This window comes from Brassica rapa, chromosome A04, assembly GCF_000309985.2.
Source record: "Brassica rapa cultivar Chiifu-401-42 chromosome A04, CAAS_Brap_v3.01, whole genome shotgun sequence".
Classification (NCBI taxonomy): domain Eukaryota; kingdom Viridiplantae; phylum Streptophyta; class Magnoliopsida; order Brassicales; family Brassicaceae; genus Brassica; species Brassica rapa.
In genome coordinates, this window is record NC_024798.2 from 11,709,677 (window position 1) to 11,722,551 (window position 12,875).

The 12,875-nt window shown below is 33.7% G+C and overlaps 2 protein-coding genes across 2 annotated transcripts; both read right to left on the reverse strand.

Moving 5' to 3' along the window:
• Positions 1–151: 151 nt before the first annotated feature.
• LOC103864232 (glutaredoxin) lies at positions 152–3,200 on the reverse strand. Its single transcript, XM_009141991.3, has 4 exons — positions 1,547–3,200; positions 1,340–1,428; positions 659–757; positions 152–541 (listed from the first exon to the last, which is right to left on the reverse strand). The coding sequence occupies exons 1-4, from the start codon at positions 1,600–1,602 to the stop codon at positions 315–317; spliced, it is 471 nt and encodes a 156-aa protein (XP_009140239.1). The 5' UTR covers positions 1,603–3,200; the 3' UTR covers positions 152–314.
• A 2,520-nt stretch (positions 3,201–5,720) lies between these two features.
• Positions 5,721–8,092, reverse strand: LOC103864234 (putative F-box/kelch-repeat protein At4g39600). Its single transcript, XM_009141992.3, has one exon. The coding sequence runs from the start codon at positions 7,170–7,172 to the stop codon at positions 5,874–5,876; it is 1,299 nt and encodes a 432-aa protein (XP_009140240.2). The 5' UTR covers positions 7,173–8,092; the 3' UTR covers positions 5,721–5,873.
• Between the last annotated feature and the right edge of the window lie 4,783 nt (positions 8,093–12,875).

Below are 12,875 nucleotides of genomic sequence, written 5' to 3' on the forward strand. Positions count from 1 at the left end.
AAGAGCAATAACATTAATTCAGAATTGGCTAAAGACACTTTGCTCACAAATATTATTTTCAAGTAATCAAGTCAACTCCTTTGCATTCAATTCACCTAATATATCATGAAGTAGGTGATCATTAAGGTTCAAGCAATAAGAACAATCCAAGTGAAGAACTCTAATGAAGATTTCTTAAAACAAACAATTTTAAACATTCATTTTTTTGAATTTCTTTTCTCACACAAGTGATACAACAATGGTGACTCTGGGGTATCAGAGAATAAGAGTACAAAAGTAATCGATCATAATGGTGACGTGATCTTTGGCAAGTATCAAGTGTCTTTAAAATCATATTTAATGTCCCGACCTCCTTTATGTTTTTGCTTTGACCGTGTCAGTTCAGTGTGGCTTGTCTTCCTAGCTCGGGACGGACCTTCAACTTCCGTGGGCATATTATCTCCTTGTCGGGCTTTTGTGATACTGGACCGGATTTTTGAACTTGGTTTGGACACAGTTAACAGAGGAACCAACTTACCGCCTCTGTGCAAGTTGGTTACCGCTACAAAAAAAAAAAATGAAAACAATAAGATTTGGTTTAGAGAAAAACAAAAGGAAAAATTCGAAAAAGCTTTTAAGAAGAAAAAGTGGAAAGAGAGTTGTGCTTTAGTTCTCTTACAATCGCAGCCACCGATGTGTTTTTCACCTATGAATACATTGGGAACGGTGCGTTGTCCTGTCCATTCTGCAAGAGCTGATTGAACTTGGGCACCATCACCTTTATTATAAATAACAAGAGCAATGAACAATGGTTGAGTATGGATTCTCTGAATCAAATTAATATACACATCTGAGTGTAATGATCCCAGAACGAAACCTAATGGAAAACCTAACTCGAATCTTTAGAGAAAAGAGATAAAATTATGAATGATGGGCTCGTGAGCAGAAGGATCAAACCAAAAAAAAAAACTTAACCTGTAAGAGAAAGCAGAGAGACATTTTAGATATATATACTTGGATAGGAATCAATAACTAAACAAGAAACTCCAAAGCAACCAACGTTGAATTGGCCTAGTGATAAAGGAGTTATAGTTGTAATTACCGCCACCCGGATTCAATTCACGGTGAAATGGACTATTTACAATGTTTGGTTTCCCGGCAAAGAGATAAAACTACATTTTTATTTAACATGTTTACCAAAAAAAAAAAAAAACTCTAGAGCAGGCGTATAGTTGGATGAAACAGAGGATAGAAGAGAAGAAAACAATCACAAAGTTTCTGGAAGTAAAAGCAGAGAAGCCTTTGATTTTGAGATCATAAAAAATGAAATGATTATGCGATGAAGATTGGGGATTATTACTTTCTTTGTCGAGCTCAACTGCGATGAATTTAGCTCCCAGTTTCTTCAAAAGATCTTTCACTTTCACACAGTATGGGCAATACGACTTGCTGCAAAAAAATATAAAACCCATCAAAATACAAAGACTCCCTTTGGTTGATAATCGTAATCATACACACAATCAAAGCCTTCACAAACAAAAAAAACGTGAGTCGAGAAGAGACGGACCTGAAAACAACGACAACATTGCTGGAAACGATCTCTTTAGCCTTCTTCATCGCCATCTTTAACTTTAGATTCGCTTTTCTTGGTTTCTCAGGAATGTTGGGAGAAGAAGCGAATCAATCCGCTTTATCGAAACGCAGTTGCAGACTTTTGTCATCAGTCAACTATATGAAACGCTTGTTTCATATATCAGCCGTCGATTTTGAAACGTATTTTTTTGGAGGGGGTTAATAAAAATAAAAAATAAATACTTTCGCAGTTTCCTTTTAAAAAAGGTGGCAAAACAAAATCAAATATTTTTATAGTTAGCTAAATGAACATATTTTTTAAAAAAATGGTCTCCTTGAATTTATTGGTTTGTTGTTCCAATCTTTATTGGTTTGTAATGCGTGAAGCTGGTCCAAAAATTTGGGGAGTACTGGAAAACCAGTGTTTTTATCAAATTAGTATTATTAATACTAGGTAAAGAACCCGTGCGATATCGCACGTGAACTCATTTTATAAAGAAAAGCAAAATTATATAATTGACTTTTGGGATATTAAAAATATATATTTTGTTTGTAGGTTGGTTGTATTAAAATTACAAATATGTCAATATTAGATAAGATATATGTCTTATTATCTGTTTAGCTAAATTATTTAGGAATATCAAAAACAACTGAAACTAACTAAAAGTAAACACATTCAAATTTAATCATTTTCTAAATTAATAAGGTAGCTTATGACGACTAATTGAAGTAAAAAAAAACACACCTTTTCATCTGATAGAAGAAAATTAAGACTAATAATTTCATTATTTTGTTTTAGATTTTTTTTTGCTATCCAAACATGAATGATCCTTCCTATTATCCTTTGTTGACAACATTTCATCTGAAAATATTCAAAAATTTGTAATCAGTTAACTACACATAACCTGTTTTCTTCACTGAAAGATTTACAATAAAAAACTTATAGATATGACCTATTTATAGTTTTGCAAAGAACTATATGAATAGTTACAATTTTTAAATTCGAGATATATTTATTGTAAGATAATATATTTACAATATATTTTGAATATACACATCATTACAAAAAAAAACACCTTATTGCATAATGAAAAGACACAACTATTCAATTTTTAGAAACACATTTTGGATATTTTAATCTTTTTTAAAACTAATTAAAAAGACACTACTCTTAAAACTAATACATTTTAGAGATGATGTTAAAAACACATCTATATTTTTAACAATTTTTAATTATGATTTGCCAATTATCTTAACTTCCTATACAAAAAGTTAAAAGTTGCAACGTTAACAGCCAAACATCACAATAGTTACATAAGAGTATTGTTAACACCAAAATTTATAATGGTTCATCACCAGAATATATCATTACCAAAAGTTCCAATGTTATAATTGTTCATCACCAAAGTCTATAATCACCAATAATTGCCATAATTTATAAATATATAATATTATAAAATAACTAAAATTTATAATGAATTACTTATATATATAGAAATAAACTATTTATAGTCTCTCAAAATTCTATATGAATGGCCACAACTTTCATATTTGAAATAATTATTTTTAGATATTACATTTAGCTTAAAGAGACACATTTTGGATGTGTAGACACATTCTTACCATGAAAGACACATCTACACATACTTTCACAATTTTTCAAATAGTTACATAGTAAAAATACATATCTCATTTTAAAATGAAAAGACACATCTTAAACTTTTTTTATATTTTTTATAATTATTTTGAAAGTATTTTTTTTCTATATATAATAGCAACCCTTTTTTATTTGAGAAGTTCAAACTTATGTATATTATATATTATTAAATTGCTTACTTTTAATCAGTCGGAGCCGTTTGATCACCCATCATGCATCTATTATCTTCGTTTTTTCTTTTGCTTTTCTTCCCCTTTTTAATTTTTTTTGATATACTTTTTAGACCAGATATAATTTAACCAGATAATTATGTTGATTCATATTTTTTTACATATGCCACAACTTGAATTTGACTTGACAATTTTACTTATCTTGACAAATTTTTTAAAAAAAATTATTGAAAAGTTTAGAGAAAAAAAACAGGAAGTATTAATAAGAAGATTCAGCACTTCAATACTTTTTCCGGAAAATCAATTTATTGATATCAGAAATGTTTTACAACAAAGTTCAAGACCAATAGAGAAAAACCATTACAACAATATATTGAAATTGAAAATTAAGCAAGAGAAATGAAATATAACCAAGCTTTCCGAATGAATGTCTTACTGGCCAACAGATGCAATCTGTTTATATTCTTTTCGTATTCAACTTCGATTGGATGTGGATACTGTTAAAGTTTGTTGACCACATCATTTAAAATCTAATTTATGAAATGATTCTAATATTTCCACGCGGCGATACCACATAAATTGGATCGGAATTTGTCTTTGTTGAAAATCTTCTTCTTTTCCTGCAACGCCTTTTTTTGTTTATGTTGTTGAATCAATTTTCCATTGATAAATCTGCCTTTATCAATTCTCCAATGACTTTTCCATCTTCTTCTCATTCGATTGTACTGAAGAATGCATAGTCTAACTGAGAAAAAAAAATATAAAGTACCGCAGTTTTCCCCTCTGTAGCTTTCGAATATTCTCGTAATCGTTTATCACGAGATTCATCACTCCGTTTGCAAAGATCATAAGGGTAATTCCTGGATCCCAAATCTGATCATGCACCACCTCTTCTGATTTTAAGATATGATCATCACAATCAATTATGCCTCAGAAAAAGAAGAAACGAACCGGTTCAAACATGAACCAACAACAGCCATGTGAAGAATTCTCCACCGGAAATAAGCCGACACATTCTTCTCTGAATAATCTATTGAAGTTGGTCGGAATGACGTTTGCTTGACAAAAGAGAAAGGGAAGAAGGCATTGAAAGCATCAACAAAAACAACATGACATTGATGATGGTCATCATTCAATGATTTATTTGTTGTGGAATTAAGTAACAATGCACAAGATACCAAGAGGCGTACAGCCGACGTTCGGCTGGTGAAAGTGCGATGAAAGACGTTAGTTACAGAATCGCTTGGAATATCTGATATGACAGGAAACAGAGAAGAAAAAAGAAGAAAGAAACTTTCTTACGTACCTTATTCATAACCAAAAATTTGTTTTAGACCATCTCCAATGTATTTTGCTATTTTCATCTCTAAAATAGAGGAACTCTATAATAGAGATGGGATGTGCTCCAATGTATTCCTCTAAAATAGCAATCTCTAAATATAGAGTAAAAAATAGAGGAATGCTATTTCTTCCTCTATAAATAGAGGAAAAAATAGAGATCTCTATTATAGAGAAAGAAATAGAGGTGGGTTTGAGCAATTTCACCTCTAAATTCTATTATAGAGGTGAAAATAGCAATGGGTTGGAGATGCTCTTATACTCATGTATTAAAAAATTAATTTTTATCATGTTTACATCCCCAGTTTTTGTAGCAACCATGACCTTGGACAAAGAAAAGCAGAGAGGGAGAGAAGGCAGTAAAGAGAAAAGAGAGAATGGTTCGGAGATAGGGTTTTCTTTAGGAGGATAAGCTTTAATTTTATGACCAGCGATTGAGAAATGCATGTCAAAGACTATTTATAGATTTTAAAAATTTATTTGAATAGTCACAACTCTTCAACTTGAATAGTCACAACTCTTCAACTTGAATAGTCACAACTCTTCATCTTGAATAGTCACAATTTTTAACCTTGAATAGTCACAACTCTTCCATTTGAATAGCCACATTCTTTCAATTTAAAAGTAGTTATTTTGAAAAGATGCTTATAGAATAGTCACAACTTTTCACTTTTTAAAATATATTTATATGAATTTTTAGAAAAGACACAACCTTATAACACTAAACTTTTGAAAAGACACAACCCTTCTTAATATTTTTTAAAAAAGACACAACCTTTCAACAAGTGGGATTCACAACCTTTAGAATTAATTAGGATTCCTATTATTAGTAGATTTTTATTTATAAAAATACAATTCGATAAGAATAAAACCATATAAAATAACTAACCTCTTACATATAAATATAATCAAACATTGTGTAACACATATTCACAACAAAAACGACAGTACCCGCTTATCACGTTGATCCATCAAACAATAAGAGCATAGCTCCAAACTATCTCTTTCAAAATCAAACCATATGTTCTGTTATTAGATATAATCAACCGTTTTGCAACACATTTATATTCACAACTACAACAACATTACCCGCTTGTCAGATAACCCATTTATCCAAACAGTAGCAGAAAGGGTTACACTATGCCATGAGTCATCCATCAAACAGTACAAGAGATAGCATACATAAATTCGTAAGACTTAGGCACTTTAAGAACAGCATCAAACCACTCGACTTCCCCCCGAATCTCTTCACAGCTGCGCCGTTCAAGCTTAATCTCTGCACACCAAATAATCTCCTCCCTAAACCCCCTTGCAGGGGCATACATGTCCCACAAAACCAACATCTTTCCACCGTGTTCCACCAATTTGACACAACTGTAACCTGCAAACTCCGGTAGCCCTTCTAAACCTTGTAATTTCCCAAAAACATTATCATTCTTGGTGTCAAACCATTCAAACTCACCACTGCAAGACCTATAATAGTAGGCTATGTTTCCTATCATACAGGGAGAATCCCAATCCGTATTCGATCCTAGCAACTCCCCTGTCCTTTCCTTTGGCTTAAAAGCCAAACCCTTCTCACCAGTAGTTTTATTGACGCTGGCTACGATCATTTTTCCTTCCATATTCTTACCGTGTAGCTCACGTTTTCCGGGCGGCACGGGCTGCCAAGTTCTTGTCTTCGTGTTGAACACTTCAATACAGTTCAAAGAAGTTGGATCTTCACCGTTTCCTGCTAAATACATCTTACCGTCATGTTCACTATCAGTGTATGCAAGCCGCAAGCTTGGAGCTTCGAGCCAAGTGTGAGTTCGACAGTCAAGGAACGGGACGGTAGAGCAGGGAGCCTTTTCAACGTGTCCGCAGATGGCATAGATGTAAGGACCGACCGCGACGAGAGTTGTCCAATCGACAGGAGGAGCGTTAAGAACTGAAACTGGAACCAAAATATTACCACTTGACTTCTTCTTGCTGGTTAGGGTTTGGAACTCAGGCTTCCGACAGAGAGTGAACCAGCGTGTGTTGGGGTCAGGAGGGAACCGTAAGCAGAGATAGAGGCAACTCTCGGTGCGGCCTATGAGGGATCGGGTCTCGTAAAGCTCAGGCGAAGAAAGGAGAGATCGAAATCTTTTGGAGACGAGGGAGAGAGTTGGGTAGTATGATCTAGAGATGCGTGCGAAGCAAGTCAATAGCAAGTCATCAGGAAGCGACGAAATCGGTGTCGACTGCTGCGGTGTCTGTGGGAGTTCAGGGGACGGCTTCTTCTTCTTCTTCTTCTTCTTAACTAGCAGTAAGATTCGTCGGTACAAATTAGCCGTTGAAGACGGAGGCATTAGAAGTAATATGATTAGCCGTTTATCAAATTCTCTGTTTTGAGAGATACACCACAGAAGTAATATGATTAGCCGGTGATGGAGTTTTAATAGGCCTCGATTTGTTGATCTTTTCTTGTTCATTATTAGTTTTTTAAATAGACTCAGTCCATACTTTATAAACTATATATTATTAAAGGAGAAAATTCCAGTTGAATACACCATTTATTTATATTACCACAAATATAAAACTAGTAGAAACTGCGATGCCCTTGACCAAATGTCGTTGAGGATTAGAAAGACAACTCGGCAGATCACAATACATAAATATGTGAATAAGAGTTGATGAATTCTCTTGTGCTCCGAATGGTGACTGCGGGTTAAGCGGTGCGAAACAAGCGGTTTAATTGCGGTGCTGTTCTAACAGTTATAAAAATATGTATATATAATGTATATATAGAGATTTTTGTTACTCTTAACTGCGGGGCGGGGCGGGAAGCTGGCTACCATTCGAAGCCTTAATGTGATTATTTATTTACACCATCTCCAATGGGGTCCCCCCTAGGCATGAGACTTTTATCCAAGATCCGGATTCGATCCGAGATTCGATCCGGATCCGATCTGCACATCCGGATATCTGGAAAGACCGAATCCGGATCCGAATAGTAAAATGTTGGATCCGTCAAAGCCGAATCCGAATCTGGATATCTTGATTTCTTAGTCCGGATATCCGGATCCGTAAGTTTTATTAATAACTATTATAAAAAATAGTAATATCTATATTAAAAACTAATTTTATTTAATATATTTTCATTTTTATAAGGGAAATACCATAGGATAGCACTAAAAAGTTTCTATCACAAATATAGACTATAAAAATCAGAATGACCAAAATGTTTCATTAAAGAGGTAAATATACATTTATACTCATGGGGTTTACTAATCCAAACCTTAGGGTTTAGAGTTAATGGATGGGGATTTGGGTTTGAGGTTTAAAATTTTAAAAAATAGAAAATAAATATTAAAAATTTGAAAAAAAATTTTGAAAATAGTTTCAAAAAGTATTTTCGAATTACAAAAAAAAAATTTGAAAAAAAAAATTATCTTATGTTTAAAACATGTTTTTATTTTTGAAAATTTTACTATATTTATTTATAGTCAAATTATCTAATATAATATTATTAATAGAAATTCGTTTATAATTATTTATATTTTAGATAATTCTTATTCTTATTAATTTTATTCACTTATTTAATCAGATAATTTATTTTTAGTTTTTGACTAATTTATATAATTTATTTATTAAAGGTATAAACCATTTATTATTAATTTTAATCATTTTTAATCATATAGATTTGAAATTCGTTTTTATTTTTTGATTAATTTAGATAGTTTATTCTTTAAGATTATAACGATATTAACCGCTCTAACTTTTAACGTGAGAGTTCGATTCCAAAAAATATACTTCTCAAATAATAGTATAGATTTAATCTAAATTACTGCCATATCTACAAATAATTCTGCATTTTTATTTATCTTTTATGAACTTTTTTGTTTTAAACTTACACATTTATACATATTATTATATTTATATATATATATATATATATATTGCAAAATTTTCAAAATTTGAGATCCCCATGAAATGGGGGCCCTACTCGATTGTTTCAAAATAATATGATGAAGCCCGGCTCTGGGCATAGAGTACTTTTTTTGTTCAAACACTAACCCAATTAATTACCAAGGAACATCTGAATCAAGAGCAACAACTTCAATTAACATACTCGAAGCCCATTTCATGGCAGTCTCCATAATCTTGTTCTCTTCAACTACTATCTTGTTCAAGCATCGTGACTTGAGAACAAAAGCCTCAACTTCATCAGCCTGAATCAATATACAACTTACTATATCTAAATTCCTCAGCTTCACACAGCTTTTGTTCAGAGAAACCAACAACACTGAACCTGTCAAGTTCTTACATCCTCTCAAACTCAACTCAACCAAACCATGCAAGAAGCTTAACATCGAAACGACTTCTTTGTCGAATAACAACTCGTTAAACGAAAATTCCGGTTTCCTTAACCTCCCCAAATGCTGTCCTAACGTCGCCAATAAACCGGGTTCTATCTCAACCGCGTCAGAGCTACGCAAAGATAGCTCTTCGAGACTCCAACTAAAGCTTAAAGCTAAGAACTTTAGACTATAACCAGTCACAATGTAAGAGCTTGTAAGCCTCAGAGTAGATAAAGATTGATAAAAATTGAGTTGTGATGTGGTATGAAAGTTTCACTTATAGCATTAATTATATCTGGTTGAATATAAAGTTTTACTCGTGCTTGTTGAAAGGGATCACAACATCAAGCAACTTCAGCAATCTGGTTAGTGGTTAGACAACAACACAAATCACACAGTGCCCAGAGATCTCATTCATATTGGACTTTTTATTCGTACAAATGTGCACAAAAGGTCTGATTTTGGATTCATTCTTGTATCTCTCTTTGCCCTTTGGAATAACTAAAAAGGTGTTTTGAAGTTTGAACGAAAAGAGACAGAAAAAAAGGACAAAAGAGACTAATGGCGGCGATAAGTAGATGAGAAGGGTCAGAAATGTAGATCAAAACCCACTGACGATAGGGAGATTGAAAAAAAAAAAAAAAAAAGAAGGCAAACCGAATCAACCCAAAATGCTTTTACCGAAACCGAACCAAAATTTGATTGCAAACCAAATGGCGATCCAGTCCTTTTCGTGGCGTGTACGTTGCAACTTATGATCACTGATATAAGAGGTTATAATATTGTTATAGCTCCATTAAAGTCTTCTTGTCATGTAGGGGTGGGCGTTCGGGTACCCGTTCGGGTTCGGATCGGGTATTTCGGATGTTCGGGTATTTCGGTAAAGGGGTATAAAACCCGTTCGGGTATTTTCTCATTTCGGGTCGGGTTCGGGTATTTTCACTTCGGGTTCGGATAATTTCGGATATATCCGAACTCCAGACATAAAAAAAAAAAATTTAAAATGCATATTCTGTTTTGCCTTCAAATAATTCCTGATAATATAAATAGTCTAAAACACACATGAAATGGAAAAAAAACAACAGTAATCCATCCATAAACATAGTGAAAACATCAACAAAGTTCCTAGATTAAGCAAACAAACTGAAACAAGCTAAAAGAGTTTCTACTTCCAAGCATAGATGATGATACAAACCAAAAAGCTTCCTTGTATCCTTCACACTGTAAGTGAAAAAAAAAAACAGATTTGTCAAATTATAATACTGAACAATAATCACAAATTAGTAACAAATTCATATAACTTTTGTAATACCTTCAAAGCAGAGCAATAATTTGCTTTGTTCTTCTATTCATCTTGATGTGTTGCAGGTTCATACTCTGCAATATTTTATCAAAAACAATAAAAAAAAATTGTTAACTTATACAGCAAGGGAAAACAAAGCACAAAATAGTAAATATACAAACCTCTCTGAAGCTTATCTTCTGCTTCAACTTCTGCAAGTATTTGAGCATTTGTTAGAATCTTTGACTCCAGTTTAAGGTCTTGTTTCAGCCACTGCTCTGTACACATCAAAACCTCCACCATGTAGTGAGTTAAACAACTCCTATATGGTTCTATTATCCTGCCACTAGTGCTGAATGCACTTTCAGATGCAACTGATGAAACTTGCATAGCGAATACATCTCGAGCAATCTGTGAAAGAATTGGATACTTGCCACTGTTGACTTTCCACCAAGAAAGCACATCATAATCTGTTCCCAACATCAGGTTAGGTACTTTCATCTACTTCAGTTAATCCGTCCTTCACGATCAAATTAATTATGTGACCAGCACACCTCATATGCATAAACTCTCCTTTCATGACCAGTGCTTCATCCGAGAGAGAAGAGAAACTATGTTCAAAATGCAACAAACCATTGCTATTGGCTGTAGCATTGTCGACTGTCACACAGAAAACCTTATCTATTCCCCACTCAGCTAGGCATTCTGAAAGAGTAGATGAGATGGTTTTACCTTTGTGATCTGTGACATACTTGAACCCGATGATCAATTTCTTTAAGCGCCAGTAAGCATCGATGTAATGGGCTGTTATAACCATATAGCTACAACCTGTAAAACCATTAATAAAAATTAGAAACATATAACAATTGTTTTTGCTGACTGAGAAACATTACCTGTTACTTTTGCTGTCCAAATGTCTGTGGTCAATGACACTCTTTGCTTGCTAGATTTGAACCATTGTTTAAGAGCAGCCTTTCTCTTACTATACATCTCCACAATTTTTCTTGTCACTGTCCTTCGTGATTGAGGATCATCCAAGTTCATCTAAACACAAAGCACATATATATATTAATCGCACATTGAATCAAAAAAATGCTTTATGAAATTTTTTTTTGGTAATTCCTTACCTTATCACAGAAGTGCTTCCATCCTATACTCTCTGAAAAAGATAGTGGCAACTCTGAAAGTACAATCAATTCATTTGTTGCTTCCCAAAAAACAGTCTCTGAAACTTTGGCACTCTTGAGACCACCTTCTTTACTTATAGCTTGTTGGTTTTGCCCATGTTTTTGACCATCTTCCCATGCCTTGAACTGCTTACAACTCTGAAGATGATTGCGCAAGTTTGTTGTTCCAGACTTTGTTGGACATGCGAAAGACTTCATACAGTAATTGCAGATGCATTTGTCCCTATTGTCTTCTAGTCTTTTGAAATGACTCCACACGTCTGACCTTGTAGGAAGTACACGTTTGGCTCTACTTGCTTCTGCTTCACTATTATTTTCATTTGAATCAGTTTGCTTCCTTTTCCCTCTATGATCAGTATCTTGAGTCATGAACTCATTTCCATCTTCATCTCCATGTAAGCCTCTGCTATCTTGAAAGGGAGATGATGATGAACCCATCTGTTAATATTAATTCACAAAGAAATTAAGAACTCCACTCACTATGATATTTTATAAGTCAAAAGAAAACAAATAAATCATGCAAAACAAAACAGTCGTGCAAATGATTCTTTCTGCATACAGAACAAACTGACAAAACAAGTAAATCAAGTTTAAAGCCATTAACTGAAATATACTAAAATACAAAATAAGAAACAAGTTAAGCTCGAACAGAATCTCATGCACGTGATCAAAACTGAATCAGACTCTAAGGCTTTGATCATCATACACGAAAATTCTAAGCAGAAGACAAACACAATCAAAGGGAATCATACATCTAATCATCATACATACAGAATCAAAACAAAATCAATAAAAAAAAAATAGAAAATCACCTCAGATAGTTTTCTCGATGTCGATGTCACCGAGTGAGACGGAGAAGAGGGAAGATTATTAAGGGTTTCCAGTTTGTCAATTTATGAAATTAAATTTTAATAGATGAAGGATTTGGGAATCGTTAATTTCGGGAACTCTAAACGACGAGTAGATTGCTAGACTAGATTTTGGGAAAGGAAATAAAATCATAAAAGGTAAGGTCTATGTTAGGGTTATTTAGTTTCGGTTATGTTCGGGTAGGTTCGGGTATCGGGTAATAACCGATCGGGTTCGGTTAACCGAAAAGGGACAGGATAAAAACCGATCGGGTATTTGGCACTAACCGAACCCGAACCGAACCACTTACTTCGGGTCGGGTTCGGGTTCGGGTTCGGATAGCGGTTATTATGCCCACCCCTATTGTCATGCGTGATAAGTACATCGACGTGTGTGATAAGTGATTTCCACTATGTCGACGACTTTATTAAATTACAATACGCAGTGAAACCTTTATAAATTAATAACTAGAGTTTGATTCGCGTATCCGTACGGATATTCATTTTTGGTTTGCAA

Bases quoted from the DNA above. Each gene is read 5' to 3' on its own strand.
- LOC103864232 (XM_009141991.3), bottom strand. From the start codon at position 1,602: ATGGCGATGAAGAAGGCTAAAGAGATCGTTTCCAGCAATGTTGTCGTT. The intron at 1,429-1,546 runs GTCCGTCTCTTC...ATTTTTTTGCAG, and splicing joins AATGTTGTCGTTGTTTTCAG to CAAGTCGTATTGCCCATACT. The intron at 758-1,339 runs GTAATAATCCCC...TTTATAATAAAG, and splicing joins AGTTGAGCTCGACAAAGAAA to GTGATGGTGCCCAAGTTCAA.
- LOC103864234 (XM_009141992.3), bottom strand. From the start codon at position 7,172: ATGAACAAGAAAAGATCAACAAATCGAGGCCTATTAAAACTCCATCAC.